Source organism: Psammomys obesus, unplaced genomic scaffold, assembly GCF_907164565.1.
Source record: "Psammomys obesus unplaced genomic scaffold, mPsaObe1.curated_primary_1811, whole genome shotgun sequence".
NCBI lineage: Eukaryota > Metazoa > Chordata > Mammalia > Rodentia > Muridae > Psammomys > Psammomys obesus.
Window position 1 is genome coordinate 3,872,993 of NW_026596069.1, and position 16,532 is coordinate 3,889,524.

The 16,532-nt window shown below is 47.3% G+C and overlaps 1 protein-coding gene across 1 annotated transcript; it reads left to right on the forward strand.

Annotated features, from left to right (window-relative positions):
* The first annotated feature begins 4,381 nt into the window (after positions 1–4,381).
* Tex51 (testis expressed 51) lies at positions 4,382–12,180 on the forward strand. The gene is made up of 9 exons (XM_055625646.1): positions 4,382–4,424; positions 7,049–7,411; positions 7,499–7,573; positions 9,209–9,298; positions 9,521–9,538; positions 9,619–9,702; positions 10,917–10,992; positions 11,078–11,153; positions 11,470–12,180. Exons 2-9 carry the CDS (start codon positions 7,213–7,215, stop codon positions 11,626–11,628), a joined length of 777 nt encoding a protein of 258 aa, XP_055481621.1. The 5' UTR covers positions 4,382–4,424; positions 7,049–7,212; the 3' UTR covers positions 11,629–12,180.
* The last annotated feature ends 4,352 nt before the right edge of the window (positions 12,181–16,532 follow it).

Sequence of the window (16,532 nt, forward strand, 5' to 3'; positions counted from 1 at the left end):
CACACACACACACACACACACACACACACACACACACACACTGAGAAAAATAAACTCAACAGGACACAACAAAAAACCAACCTAGAAGGAAACGTGACTCAAGGAGAGGGGAGAAATGTTCTGCCGCTGCTTTGAAAATGAGCGTAAGAAGAGTGAATTGTTCGTGGTAAGAGAGCTACAAAGCAAACGGAAGTGAAGACAGATCACAGGCCTATGGAAGCAGATGGCTAACAAACCCACTGTGCTACAGATCTAAGTGCACCTGAGACACATCAAGAAACAGAGCTGAAGCAAAGGTCTGAGCAGAGTAGATGTTTGTTTAGCACGCGTGCTCACTGCTTGCTCGCCAGCACTGCTCTGAGCCCTTTACTAATGCTAACTGTTCATCCACGTAATAACCAGGAGTGAAGGACACTCTTTTCCTCCCTCTTACAATGCAAGTAGCAAGACAAGAAAGCTGACCACGTGTGCATGATTAGAAAGTGCAGATTTAGCCCAGAGCCTAAACACACTTGTAACCACAACCTCCCTGCAGCACCTCCCGGGTGCTGTTCTGTTAGGCTAAGCAGATGGCTCCTCTGTGGGGTCTAAAAACTGCTCCAGGGGCTGTGAGTGGCATTCTAGGGAGAGTTCACACCGCTGCTCCTTTACAGTGTACTTGTATTAAGTCAGGGTTCTCTGGAGAAACAGAACTGACAGAATGAATCGTGTGTGGTGTGTGTGTGTGTGTGTGTGTGTGTGTGTGTGTGTGTGTGTGTGTGTGTGTGTGTCTTACAGGTTGTGGTCTCTCTATTCAAACAATGGCTGACTCTGGACAAAACTTCCAATAGTTGTTTTGCCCACAAGGCTGGATGTCTCAGCTGGTCTTCAGCACATGGTGGAATCCAGAAGAAGTAAGCTCTGATACCAGGGGAGGAATGAACATGCTAGTGAGAGTGAGGGCAAGCAAGCAAGGGAGAGAGAGCTTTCTTCCACCGCATCTTTTAACTAGTCTGCCGCCAGAAGGTGTGGTTCAGATTTAGGGTAGATATGCTGACCTCAGATGATCTGGATTTTAGGGTGTGTTTTCCAGACTCAAATGATTTAATCAATAAAAATCCCTCACAGGCATGCCCAGCTTCTTAGGCTTTAATTAATCCCAGATGTAGTCAAACAGCCATCACAGTAACTCAGAAAAAAAAAAAAAAAAAACTGTTTTTCTTAAATATAAAAATGCTGCTCAGGGGCTGGAGTGAGAACTCAGCTAGAAAAGTGCTTTTCTTGCAAGCGTGAGGACCTGAGTCCAATCTCCTGAAACCTATAGAAAATAAAACAGGCATAGGAGAGTGCTCTTGTAACCTGCCCATGTGGAGGAATGCACTTGGAACATTTGTGTAAGTGTGTGAGACAGGGTCTATCTGTGTTGCCCTGGCTGTCCTGGACTCACTTTGAAGACCAGGCTGCCCTCAAACTGACATCGATCCACCTGCCTCCGCCTCCCGAGTGCTGAGATTAAAGGTGTGTACAACCACGCCCAAATTTCACTTGTAGCTTGTAACCTGTCCATTTGGAGCGTACTTGTAACCTGTCTGTGCAAAAGACACAACTCTTATCTTAAAGGGAATAAGATATAGTTTATTCTGGAGCTATTTTGAGTGACCATTTCCCAGAAACATCGATGGAGGTTACCCCAAATTTCATGTTCCAACATGGGAGCGGTTTCACAAAGTCTATAGTTTTACAGAACAAAGAAATCCATAAGTCAAGAATTTATTTTTTTGCTTTTTTTTTTTTAAACTTTACTAAAGGCCCAAGAAATTGTCTAAGTATATAATCTTAGCTTTTGAGTTGATGGAGGCAAGTGGTCTGCTAAGCTAATAGATTCCAAAATGTTTTTATCTGTTGGTTACAAGATGCTAGTTCCAGCAGGAAAGTGGGCAAGGACTGACTGTTCTCGGGAGGCACAGATGGTCATGAGACTGGACCTGCAGCCACCCAGGCTCTCGACAGCACTGCAGCTTTAACCAGGCAACCAGCATCTGCAGACACAGCCTCTTTCCTGGTGTTCTTGTTCACAAGCCCAATGCTAGGAAGACACAGAGAAGCAGAGCTGGGACTCACTGGCTGGCCAGCCTAGCCTACATGGCCAGGCTCAGGTAGGTAAGAGACTCTTTCTTTAAAGAAAGAACTTAAAACAAAAGTCACCAGTCACAGGGCCAGGAGAACACTTCCTGCTGAGCTGTGGGCGTGCAGTTGTTTGAGGAGCTGGTTCTGTTTCGTTTGTTCCTTCTCCCAAGCCCAGAGATGCCTTTGGCACATTCATCTGTACCTTCTCTAGCCCTGATGTAACTCCAAGAAGGTAAATCTGTGTGGAGGACAGCAGAACCAAGCAACTGCACAGCTCTGTTTCGAAGCCAAATCTTCCTCAGCACTACCTTCTTGGTAATTTCCCTGGGATTTAAAAGGGGGGAAACACAGAATGACACAGAGCCTTGTTGGGAGCCGAAAGACACTGGGGAATCCTGAGCACACAGCAAAGGCTGGAAGCCAATCCTGGTGTGGAGGGGTGTTCGTAGCTCTAGGGGAATACACTTAGTTCTGCCAATAATGCCCCTGCCTTCGAAAGACAAGTATTAACCAGGCTTCCCTAAGTGGAGAAAACCCTCTGAGACAAGACAAGCAGAGGGCGTTTAGGACAACTGGAGTGGCCACAGGGATGAGAGAAAGCAGGGATGAAACTAAGAAGGCAGGAGCAGAAAACTCTAATCACAAATGAAACCAGGGCAATTCCCTACTTGTGAACCCTCTGTATTACTTTTCTCCTGGCTGTGATGAAAATAACCTGGCAAAAAAAAAAAATTAATTTTGGCTCACAGTCTGAGGGTTCACAGTCCTGCGGTGGCAGGAACCTGAGACAGCTGCTCGCGATGCATCCAAAGTCAGGAAGCAAAGAAAGGTAAACGCTAGTGCTCAGCTCACGTTTTCCTCCACTCAGTCCAGGACTTCAGCCCATGGGATGGTGCCAACCACAGTTAGGGAGCCTCATCCCTTAGTAATAGATCCAGCTTAGAAAGTTTCTCCCCCGCATCCCTTAGGCTTGTCCTAAGTGACTCCAGACGCTGTCAAGATGACACTCAATGTTCGCACACCCTTCAATCTGGCTGTATCTTCTGGGGCAGGATTCAGGGGGAAACCTCTTCCCTAAAGAACATCAGCAAGTATGGAGACAGAGCTAAGAGGCCGAGGGAAACCAGCATATGAGACAGAAGGCAAGGGAAAGAGCAAGGTCCCCTAATAAAGGCAGGCAGAGTGGGGGAATATGACCAAATACAGCATATACACGCATGAAGTTCTCAAAAAACAAATACTTTTTTAAAATGATGAAGGCCATCCAAGAGGAAGGTTGGGGAATTCTAGGCCAGATCCAGAGCCCACCTGCATTCAACAACACCCTTGGTAGGTTCCATCCTTGACTTTCTGAGACACTGCCTTGAATTCACAAGTTCTGCTCACCCTGTTAAGACACTTGACTCTAGGCAAAGTGGCTTAGGGGAGGGGAGCATCTTGGAGCTTTCAACGAGGGCATGCAGTGGAGATGGCAGGATACCATTCACCCTGTACTTACACCCACACCCACACCCACTCCTGCCTTCCTGAGGCACCAGGCACTCCCTCAATCCTCCCAGCTCTATCCTCAACCTTGGGTATTCCCAGGAGGGACAGGCTCGTAGACAAGGGAGTCCAAGATAGCCGCCCTCCTGGAGACACTGCCGGGACCCTTACTCTGAACAGGTGCCCATTGCCAGCTGCCCCTCAGCAACTCTGTAGATACGATTGGGGAGGTCCAAAACGTTCAGAAGTTTGCCCTTTTCCTACCAAGCAGCCTTGGACCTGCCGCTAGGATGTTCAGTTATGTGGGCAGGCAGTAGCCCAGAATTCTCCCACAGAGATGGTCTGCAGTGAGGTTTGACGGTGCTCAAGCTTCCCTCCACCTTCATTTCCAGAGGGGTTGGCTTGCACCTGGTGGCATACCAGGCCACGCCCCCTCTTGCATTCCCAATGTACACACTCCCCTTAGCATGTTTTCTGTTCCTGTCCAGCGCCTTTTTCTCCCGTGACCCTGCACCAGCCACTCCCTGTGTCCTGGCCTCTCCACTCCCCAACCTAGGCTGCTAGAAACCCACGGGCTGAGATGGCTAGACACTCTTAGCAAGGAATTTTTCTTCTTCATCACTGCGCCAGATTCAAGGACCTCCTGGTCTGGATGAGCGAGCGGCACGCGCCCTCTAGTGTCCATTTACTGCCTTTGCACTGTCTTCTGGTCTGGGCTGAGAAGGAAAAAAAGGAAGGGAACAGCTCTGCAAATTGTCACTTCCGGGAGCTGATAGTCAGAATCAGTAGGAAAAAAGGACTGGATAGTGAGCTTCAAAACGAAGCAATGATATGTAAGTATCCTGAGTGTGTTAACACATGAATGAACCGCCACTGAAATGAACGCAAGCGCAGAGTGCAAGAACGGTACAGAAATGAGTCAAGGGTCTTGGGGGGAGGGGGAGAAACACTATTTTCAATTGACTCATTTGTATCAAAGAATCAGGCCAAAGATCATCTTGAGAGCCTAGAACTCTAAGTCCTTCTGGTTTCTGGTGCCTAGACACTCTTTGTTTTCTCTCATTTGTGTGTGTGTGTGTGTGTGTGTGTGTGTGTGTGTGTGTGTGTGTGTATGGTGGCTAAAGGTCATTAATGCCTTTCTTCCTCAGTTGGGCTCGACCTTATTTTGGAGGAAAGATTTCTCATTGTAATGGAAACTCAACAATTTGGCTAGGCCAGTTGGTCGGAGCGAGCTATCTACCTGTTTGCCCACTCCCCCAGCTCAGGGATTACTGACACACTGACACACCCAGTTTTTTGCCTGGAAACTGGAGATCTGAGTTCGGGTCCTCGTTTGCTTGGCAAGCACTTTCCATCCCACCCCTGTTTTTCCATCCAGAGTGTGACAGGGCAACACAGTGCGTCTTGTATTCTTGCTGAGGCCACTTCAGGCTTAACTAGAATGTGATCTCCCTGTGTGGTGTCCATAAGCGAAGACTGACTATGTGGACATTGGTTTAAGTCAATATGAAGTCTATTATTACCCAGCCGGGGACTGACTCAGTTAACAAGAACATTTAGCCAGAAACAGGACGACAAAGACCAGCAAGGAAGGTTTGTACAGTTAGAGACTTTCCCAGAATAATGGGCTTTGACTGATTAGGTCAAAAAGGGATTATCTGTCATAATCTTGGATCTTGCAGATGTCATGGCAAATTTAGCCTTGTGAGAGAGCCTTTGAGCAGGGAGCCTAGTTCAGCCAGACCCAAACTTTCAGACGTGAGGAAAGCATAATAAATAAATGTGAACCACGAAGTTCTGGCAAATGTTGCTTGAGAACTGGGGACTCTCACATGAGGACTCACACATGAATCTGTACTTGGAGGGCGTGATGATTGATCTGGATTGTCCATCTGGTAGAATTTAGAGTTACCAAGGAAACAAGCCTCTAAGCATGTCTGTGAAAGGCTCTCTGTATCAGGATCATTGGGATGGGTAGGAAGACCCACCCTGAATGCCGTCGGTGCCATTCAGTTAGCTAGGACTGATTTAACAAAGAAAGGATCCGAGTACCCACATTCTGCTTCCTGAAGGCAGGTGCAATGGGACAGCTGCTTCAAGCTCCTGCCACAAGGAGAGACTGTATCCTCTCAAACTGTGAGCCAAGATAAACCCTTCCTTTCATAAACCCTTCCTTTTGTAAGGTGTTTTGTTTCCACAATGAGACAAGCAACCAGGGAAATAGGATTTTGAAGGCCAGCCTGAAAGGGTGAGACAGCGGGAAATCGGACTTGCTTTAGCAGAGAACAGTTCTAGGAGACAGCACTCAGAATGTGTGAGAGAGGCGCGTAGAAAGAACTGAAAGTTGAGAATCTCTGTTTTGAATGTGCCTCTCAGATTTCATATGTTGGAAACATGATCCTCACATTCGTGTTAACACATGAATCATCAGAGAGTCCTCCCTGCCAAACACTTGTGGCCCTTTCTGAGGCAAGAGCTCAATCTAAGGCTCACTTGGTGATAAAGGCATGGATCTTAGTTTCGGAACCATCCGCTGAAGTCTAGGTTCTCATGTCCTGAGGCAAAGAACTGCTCCAGGAACACATTATATATATATATATATATATATATATATATATATATATATTTATATATATATATATATATATGAATTAGAGGCAATTAATTAAGAAAAGGAAAGCATGCATGTAAATGTGAGTGAGCTAGTGAGCTGGGAAAAAGGCATGCCCTCAAAAAGCCCTGGAGCGTGGGGCTTGTGACCTTTAGGTTATTGATAGCCGCCTCCTCTCGTTTCTATATCGAGACTTTTTCTCAAGCGTGTTTCCTGTAGCTCAGGTAAGGAAGGGTCTCTAGTCTTCCTCTCCCTGGAACACTGGAGGGTACAGGCTGGTCAGTGAATGCAATGCTCACCAGGAGCAGCCTCTTTCTTACAGCCGCTGTGGAGCAGACGGCAAGCCTGCTCCTGAGAGCCTGCCCCATGAGTGTACATGAAGAGACTCCTCTAGTGTCCAGAATCTGCAGTGATGGGAGCTCCTCTCACTTGCCCAAGAGAGTTTACACACCAGGTTTCCAGACTCCAGAATACCAGTGCAGATGGTGGGGGATAACGGAGGCCATGCCTCCTACCAGTATAATGACTATACTTCACCTAGACATGACCCTCCTCTTCCTCTCCCTTGCCTTTGCACAGTCCTACATCCCTAAGCCAGGATTTCTACCCCTTATGCTGTGAAACCTTTCCGCTTCCTCTAGGCACTCCATCTCCTGGGCCTGATCCTGGCCATGCTGCTGCTTGTCTGCCTGTATGTATGTCAGTGACATCAACAACTCTTTTAGTAAAGTTTTTACCCAAATAGACAATCCAACTCCATGTCTCGACCCCTCACCTCTGACTGAACCTCAGAACTTTCGCCACTAATCGGCTTCTTTCTTCTGTTGATGTTGCCACGTTCTCCAGTCTCTCTTCTCCTCCATGTTGGCTGTGACCCCTAAACCTGGATTGACCTCAGCTGACCCTTGCTGGGCCCCACGGAATTTACCTTTGTTCTACCACGAGAATGCCGTTCCCAGGGCAACCGTGTTCCATATGAGACTGTGAGTACATGGAAAGGACCTCAGAAAATGTTTCTTGCCTTGCTGCTCTGCCTCCTGCCAGTGACCAAGGGGAGTAGCTGCTTCAGGTGCTGGCCAGAGCTGCCCGCCTTGCTGGAGTATGACCTGCAAGTGCTCTGGGGTAGCCCCGGGCCACCCGCAGAACTCTCACAGAGGCTCCGCTCTTTATTCCTGGATGATAACACCTTACCCGTGCCCGGGTATCTTGGTGAGGCACAGCCGGGCAGGGATGGGAGCACCCTTTCATCTGACTGGATCCTGTCCACAGCATCCCTGTCCCCTGTCCCATCCCCAGCTCGAGACCACTTGGAAGAGGAAACAGCTGCATTCTTCACCCATCTAGACCACTCCATTAAAAAGCTGAGGGACGGTAAGGAAGACAAGTGTCCAGCCCCCAGGGGCTGAGTTGGATTACCTACACAGCATCCCCACGAGGTCACTTTGGTGGTGGGTAGGGAGGCTTCCTCAAGGAGCACAGTAGGTATCATTGTATCGTTATCCGTCCCATGGTGGTATAACACCACATCATTCTAGCACAAATGAGGTGAAGGTAAGGGGATCATTGTTGCGGTTAATAAAAAAGTAGGGTCGGATGATGTCTTATAATCTTATAATCTTATAATCTTATAATTATAACCTTATAATTATTTCAGCAGTATTGTCTAACCCGCTATCACAATCAATAAAGACACAGGCGCCTGATAAATTTTAGAATAGCCTCATATCACCTCAGGCATGGCAGATTTACCTCCTTCGCTGTTCTTACCCCCCAAGACCCCATCCCACGCCATCTGCTCTAATAATTTCTATTTGGGCTACCTCTCCTCTATAATCCCAAAAGACTTGTTAATGTTCTTCATCTTGGCCAATTTCCTCCATCTATGCCGATCTGGCCATGTGCTCCTCCCCACACTAACCCATTGCGGCTCTCTGCTTCTTTCCTCCTCTGGTACCTCTCTCCTCCTCTCCCAGGATCCTTCTGTCCCCAAACCCCTCAGACCTTAGCCACACCTGTCTTCCTTTGGCCCTGTCCAGGTGCAGGCTTCTTCTCAGTCCAAACGGGAATCATTTCTTTGGCAAGGCTTGCACAAGGACAGATGTGCATGAGAATGTGCTTGTCCGGGCGGCAACCACAGCTCGGGATTGGCACATCTCAGTAGTTAGCATCAGACTGACCCCCAACAGATCACAAATTCAACATCATCAGTGTGGGATGCATGAGACCAAGTTTGAAGGTCTGGAGAGGCTGGGAGGCTGGTCCAGGAGACAAAGCAATGACTGCACAAGCATGAGGAGCTGATTCGGATCCCCAGATTCTAGCCGTGTAAAGCGGGGTTCAGGAGCACACGTCTGTAATCCCAGGCTCCTAAAGGGAGATAGGAGGCGGAGATGGATTTCCCCAGAAGCTCCCGGGTCAGCTAGCTGCATACACACAGCAGCAAACACAAAACGCCGCCTCAAGAAATAAGATGGAAGGCAAGAACTGTCTGTCACCCAAGGTTTTCCTCTGACATCCATATGCATGCTGGGGCATGGGTATGCCTGCACTCAAGCAGAGGAACACAGAGACAGATACATACCCATGCGCGCTCTCTTTCTCGCTCTCTCTCTCTCACACACAGAGTTTTCTTTTTAAGTTAAGAAAATCTAGAGAGAAGGCTCAGTCATTAAAAGATTTGCCCTTTAAGCACGAAGACCTGAGTTCAATCCCCAGGACCCACATTAAAAGTGCCTGGCGGTTGTGCCTGTGGGCCCTGTGCTGAGGAGGCAGAGACAGGAGGACTGCTGGGGCTCGCTGGCCGGCCAGAATGGTTCCCAGGCCGATAAGAGAGACCCGTCTCAAACACAAGGTGTGTGATTCTTGAGGAACAACACCCTAGGTTGACCTCCAGGTTCCACACACTCATGCATGTACGTGCATGCACGCCTGTACAGACATTGAGCGTGCGCTCACGCAAAGGCTAATTTTATATCAGTGAGTTTTATTCCCTTCTGCTACCCCCAGATAAGCCAGCACTGCTGGACGACATTCACATTCAGATGGGTCTCCTGGCTGAGAGGCTGATGGAGAGGTCGCAGGAACTGACGCAGAAGGGTAGGAGATGGGCCTGTTCCTGTCCACTACCCCAGCCATCACCTCTGAGACCATGGCCTCTAGAACCCAGTTGGCAATCCCTCCTAAGCTCTCTCCAGGGCTGGCCTGCCCACCGCTTAGGTTTCTTCCATTAGTCCCCTAGTCCCATGTCCTGCTCAGGCTCCCAGCTCTGCCTGCCTCCCTAGTGCCTCAGTTTCTCCATTGTCTCACTTTCCTGGGCAGCCTGCAATGAGTCCTGTGGTGAGTATGCCCAGGGCTGAGGTGGAGGGAGGGATGAGAGACCCTGCCGTGCCTGAGGCTCCTGCCCATTGCTCTCCCAGACCTCCTCTCACCAATGGAAGTCACCGCATGTGCCAACTGCCAAACATACAGCCTGTCCTGCAATGACCCGACCGTCTGCACAGGTCGGTGGCCTCTGCCCCACTCACTGGACTTCGCTCCACCCATCTTCCCTTCCCCAGGCCCTCCACCTCTGGGTTTGCCATCTTTGTCCATCTCTCGTTTCTATCCAGCCTGGAGTGTTTCTGAATTTTCTTTTTGTGTTGGGTGAAGGACAGCAGAATCTTTGAGGTCCCTTGATGTCCTTGTGCCTGGCTTCAGAGCCCAGAGCCCCTCCTTCTGGTTCCTCTGATTGGGCACATCTGGAACATTCCCATCCCATCTCTACTCCTGGCTCTAGTCCACCTTCAGTGCACTTCCTAGCAACTGGCCTCACTCAGACCCCAGAGCCTAAACCGGAAGCCTCCCTCTACCTTCTCCCTCCCCCTCAGCAAAGCCCAAGTTATCTTGCTGCGGTTGACTCCAGCTTCTGCCAAGTGTGTGTGTGTGTGTGTGTGTGTGTGTGTGTGTGTGTGTGTGTGTGTAGACGGACAGAGGAGGAAGGGAGGGAGAGATATGTCTCACAGTAGTATGGTAGTCAGAGGTCAATCTCCAGCATCTGCCTTTGCTCTCCAGCTTCTCAGGCTCTCTTGCTCACTGCACAGCCAGGCCTTTAGGGGTCCTCTTGTGTCTACTGCTTCTCATCTTCCCCTGTAGGAATGAAGAGCTCACACACACACACACACACACACACAGAGAGAGAGAGACAGACAGACAGACACACACACACACACACACACACACACACGAGTGAGAGAGAGATATTACTGCATCTGACTTTTACCTGGGTGCCAGGCACCCCAACTCCAGCCATTAGGCTTGTGTGGCAAGCATTTTTTTCCAGGAATCTCATCTCTAGTGGCCCATGTTCTTTTTGGGAGTCTCTCATTGGCCTAACATTCATCAGATACACTAGGCTAGCTGGCCAGTGAGATTCAGGAAGCTGCCCCCAATCCTCCCAAGCACCAGGATTACAGGTGGGATGCAACTCAGGTCCTTGTGCCTGCAAGGCAAGCCCTCTGCTGCCTATGCCTCAAGCCTACACCACGCTTTCTCAGGCATGCCTCATGTCTTTCAGCTGCAGCAGTCTTTCCTCGCTGCTTCCTACTCCTCAGGTCTTAGCAGCCCCAAGTACAGAAAACACTTTGTGGAAGGGCAGAACTTCCCAGGACACACCCTGTTGCAAATCAGGTGCCCCAACTGAGCCTCCAAACATGTGGTTCCTCCTCTTCCTCCCCAGACAAGTCTGTTGGGACCTACAAGTGGGCCGTGATTCTTGTCAGCATCCTGCTGGCCCTGGCTGTAGCTGCCATTTGGTGAGTGACCCCTCTCAGCTTCAGCGTCCCCACGGGAACTCGCCCACTCTTCGCCTGACCTATCTCTCACTTTTTTCTTGCTCAGTGCTTACTTTTTCTGGCTCCAAACGAGGAAGAAGGAGAGGAAGAAGAAGAGGAAGAAGAAGGAGAAGCTTGATGAGGTACTAGGAAATGCACTCCTGTCTGGGGCTAGTAAGGCTTTGAGGCCTGGCTCTTGCCTTCTGGGTCTGCTGTATGCAGAGACATTTGAAGCTGGAACCAAGGACACACAGATAAGCAAAGTTTCTCAAGCCTCTTGTTCTCAGCAGTGTGTCCCTGAAGAGAGTCCTTCCCTCTCTGCCCGGCACACTGATGCAAACAGGGCCGCACGGTAATAAGAGCTTTGTCATCATACTCCCGGGTGGCTTTGGCCTGTGGAAGGGGAAGTCAGAGGTGCTGGCATTTCATTGGAAGGTCCCGTTTCTTTCCTCTTTGCAGGGAAGAAGCAGCCAGCTACCTCTTTCCAGAAGAGTGCAGCAACCAGAGCAGCAGCCAGAGTATAAACCAGAGCAGCAGCCAGAGCATAAACCAGAGCAGCAGCCAGAGCATAAACCACAGCAGCAGCCAGAGCATAAACCAGAGCAGCAGCCAGAATAGGTGGTTTCTGAAAACTGCTTCCTCTGTGACTCTGGTGACTGTCCCTCACACAAAACATCCTTCCCTGAGGCCAGGAGAGCTCTGAGGTTCTGCAGTTCTGCAGACAAGTCTCTCTCTCTCTCTCTCTCTCTCTCTCTCTCTCTCTCTCTTTCCTCTCTCCCTCCCTCCCTCTTTCCCTTTCTTTCTCCCTCCCTCCTCCTTCCTTCCCTCCCTCCTCCCTTCCAACACATACTTCCCTGTAAATAGTTCTTTTATTAAAAACATTTCTTCTTCTTTTTTTCTGGAGACTTGCAATAGTCAATCTTCATCATCTTGACTAGACTTAAAATCACTTAGGAACACTCTGCCAACAGGCACAGCTCTAGGCCTAGAAGTCACTTTCTTTGTGTGGGTGAAGGCAGGGTGGTGATTTTTTTTTTTCAATCATGTTGTGCTGGCTAGTTTTTATGTCAACTTACAACAAGCCGGAACCCTTTAGAAGAAGAAATCTCAGTTGAGAAAATATGACCAGATTTCCCAGTGGGGCAAGCCTGTGGTACCTTTTCTTGACTGATGGTGTGGGAGGCCACATCTCACTGTGTGCAGCACTGCCCCGGGGCTTGATGGTCTCGGGTACTATAAGAAAACAGGCCGAGGAATCCGGGAGAGCAAAGCAGTAAGCCCTGGTTTTCCATGGCGTCTGCTTCAGTTCCCGCCTCCAGGTTCTCGCCTGGAGTTCCTACCCTGCCTTGCTTCAGCGATGGGCTGAGATGTGTAAGATAAAATAAACCTTTTCCTTCTCGAGTTGCTTCAGTTTCTTTTTTTTTTTTTTTTTTTTTTTTTTTTTTTTTTTTTTTTTTTTTTTTGGTCTTGAATTTCTTGTGTTTTTGAAAAGCATAAAAATAAAGTCAAAACTAAATCTTACTAACCTGGTACCTGGCACAAGTCACTCCAATTTGCTTTGGGCCAGACGACTGGGCTTAATACAGGAGCGGGACATAAAACAGCATCTTTCCACAGTGTTGATTAACACCCTCTTATTTAGCACGGCCTTCCCTCTTCTTACACTGCGTCCTCTCTGGACGACCAGATCCAGGCACCTGGAAAGCTTGCGGTAGCCGCTCAGCACTTAGACTCTGGCTTCCAGCTCCAAAAGAACTGAGGAAATTCGGAGGACCGACCGTCGCGCATCTGCAAATACGGCCAATGCGACGACGTAGTGAAGGAAACGGGTTCTGAGAAACGCGTGATGGGTTAGCTCACTACTGCTGCACAACACAAAGAACAGCCCAGTCTGGGGCGGTGCCATGTCACCAAGTAAGATGAGCTTATGGAACCTGTGTTGTAGCCTATCACCGCCTCACACGGCGAGCCGACGAGCGGTGCACCGCTGTTTGTGGTTGGAGTGTGCAGCATCCCTCACAGGCCTGTGCGTTTAAACACCTGGCTCCCAGCTGCTGGCACCGTCTGGAAAGGTTGTAGAAATCTGGGGAGCTGGAGGATCCCTGGAGGGGCACTGGCAGCAGGACTTGAGGCTTTCCAGCCCGGCCCACTTCCGGTCCAGGCTCAGCTTCCTGCCGGTAACTAACCAGCATGTCTTCCCTGCTATGCTGGAATGATTCTGTCTAGGTGTAAGCCAAAATAGGCCTTCTTCGTTTTAAATCATCAAATCACTTTTTTTTTTTTTTTAGGTCTTTGGTCACTGAACACACACAAGTACTTAATACAACCACTAATATTATAAATCAATTTACTGTGCTTGAACTTTGAATAATATAATTACAGTGTCGCTCCACTGAGATGATCCTTTAGTAATTCCCTGACCTCTACGGGTATCCCAAATGAAGCACACATCTGCAGACTCAAAGCTGACAGCCACACATGAAGAAAACATGTGACGGTTGTCCCTCAGAATAATCGTCTTCAGTTCCATCCACTGATCTGTGGGTTTTGTAATCTCATGCTTCAATAATACTTTATTAGGTGAAGATATCATAGTTTCACCATTCACCAGTTGATGGGCATCTCGACTCTTTCCATTTCTTGGATATTGTGGGTACAGCAGCAGTGAACATGGATGAGTAAGTATCTCCATAGTAGGATATAGAGCCCTTGTGTAGATGACCAAGATGGATGTAGTTGGGTCATTTAATAGATGTTTTTACCATTTGGAGGAACCTCTACGCTAATTTCCACAGCGCTTTCACCAGATGACAGTCCCACCAATGGTTAATAAGTATTTCCCTTTCCCCACACCCACACCAGCATTTGTCATTTGTTTTTTTGGTCTTAGCCATTATGACTAGGGTAAAATGAAACTTCAAAGCATTTTAATATGCATTCCCCTAATGGCTAAGAAAGTGTTTCTCAACCATTTCTATTTATCTTTTGAGAAGACTATCTAGTTCTCTTTTTTTCTTTATTTTTTATTTTTATTATTAGTTACATTTTATTAACTCTGTATCCCAGCTGTATCCCGCTCCCTCATTCCCTCCCAATCCCACTCTCCCTCCCTCATCTCCTCCTTGCCCCTTTCCAAGTCCACTGACTGGGGAGGATCTCCTCCCCTTTTATCTGACCCTGTTTTATCAGGTATCTTCAGACTGGCTGCAAAGTCCTCCTCTGTGGCCTAGCAGGGCTGCTCCTCCCTTGGGGGGTGAGGAGGTCAAAGAGCCTGCCATTGAGTTCATGTCAGAAAGACTATCTAGTTCTAAGCACCATTTTAAATTAGCTTATTAGTTCTATACATTATTTTTAATTACATTGTTTTCATGATGTTTGTTATTTATTTAGTTTTTTTTATACATTCTAGAGAGCAACCTTCTGTCTGATTTTTTTTCTATCCTGTGCGCTGATCCTTTTCTCAAGTGATGGTGTCATTTGCTGCACAGAAACTTTTAGTTTCATGATGTAACATTATTAATTGTTGGTCTTAATGCCAGCACTAAAGGGATCCCGTTTTGGAAACCTTTCCATATGCCAATGAGTTCAGCTATTCCTTTATTTCTCCTCTATCAAGTTTATGGTATCAAATGTTATGTTGATATCTTTGATTCATTTGAAGTTGAGTTCTATGCAGGGTGAGAGATAAAGATCAATTTTCATTCTCTTGCATGTAGCAATGCAGTTTGCCTGGCACCGTATATTGTGGGTGGGTCTGCAATTCTATTCCATTAATCACCGAGTCTGCTTTTATGTCCTGCAATTTTCATCAGTATAACTGTGTGGTAAAACTTGAAATCTGGAATGGTCACACCTCCAGCAGTTTTTGTTGTTGTTCAGGGTTGTTCTGGCTATCCTGGATCTTTTGTGCTTCTATATGAAATTTGTTTCATCTATAGCCATATGAAATTTAGGGCTTGCTTTTTGCAGTGACTGTGAAGAATTGTGTTGGAATACTGGCAGGATGATGTTGAATCTGTAGATGGATTTTGGTAGGATAGCCATTTTCACAGTCTTAATCTTGTCAATCCATGAGCATGGCGGGTCTCTATAGCGTCTGCTGTCCTCTTTTTTTTTTTTTTTTTCCAGTGTCTTAAGATTTTCATTGAATAAGTCTTTCACCTCCTTGGTGAGATACATTCAAAGAAAAAATGGGAATCATATTGCTTCCTTGATTGCTTCCTGTGAGGCTCTCTGTGAACATCAGGGCTGACAGAGTAACAATCTGTATGAGGCAAGAAGGAAACCCAGTCCAACAATACTCAGTAGCTGGTGGCAGTTCAAACTTCTAGAGTCTGACACAAGAAGTTTATTTTTGCCCCGACCAGCGGGGGCTTCAACGGGGTTCCTAAGGGAGGAGAGTGGAAGGAATTGGGGGGGAGGACAAGAAGCGCAAGGAAGGGAGCCAAGTCTGTTTGTCTGATCAAGGCTTCTGTTTATTAGAAATTTTTACCCAACTTATATAGGGAGAAGGCAGGAAAGGGGGAAGGTAATTAGCTGCTGCAGGAGACAGGAAGAGTGCTTTCATGTGTTAAATAGGGTGCCTGCAAGATACCATAGGGATGTTTTCTCATGGATGCTCTAACAAACGGATGTCCTCACAGTCTCTCACCCATGAGTTAGGGTCCTAGATAACTTTCACTAAGCTTTAGGTCTCCACTAAATGACCTTTGCTCACTACTTGGCTTTGGCCTAGCAAACACCTTTTGTCTCCACTAGATAGCTTTGACTCACTAATTGACTTAGGCTTCAGTAGATAGCTTAGTCTTCACTAGATAGCTTTGGCTTTGGCTTCCATAGATAGCTTTGGCTCCCGGCATATTTTAGCTACATTTAAGCAAAGAACAATTTGGGGGAAATAAGAGGTTCATGATTATGATTAATTCAATCCAGTGTGTACAACAAAGCTTAAGACATGTTTACATGTGTTAGTGTGGTTTTAAGTCTAATAGTGTGTCTTTCATGAGGTTGCTTGTTAATATATTCAGTACATACATACCTTTAGGATTAGATTGCCTTTTGGTAGATTTCTCCCTTTTCTATCCATTTACTGTATATGGCAACTCTCAGCTTAGAGTTATATTTCTTGAAGGCAGCACAATGATAGATCCTGTTTTCTGATCCAATTTGTCAGAAAAGATCTCTTTATTGTGGAATTATTACCATTAATTGTTGGTATAATGTTCTTTTTGAGAGACCAAAATATTAAAAATCAGCAGTTATTAAAGTTTAAGGCCTAAACTATCTGGGTGGAGAAGTCCAGCAATGTCCTGAGGGGAAGAACCTACCATACTGCATTCTTTCCCCACCCACTAGAGATACAGTTGCTAGGAAACTGGCCCATCCCCCTAAGGAGGGATACCAGATCATTAAAGGTCTGGGGACCTTCCTATAGCCAATCAATTCAAAATATAGCATTTTGACCAATAGATGCTTGCCAGGCAGGAATTGCCCTTGCCTTGGGCATGCTGGGATGGACCAGA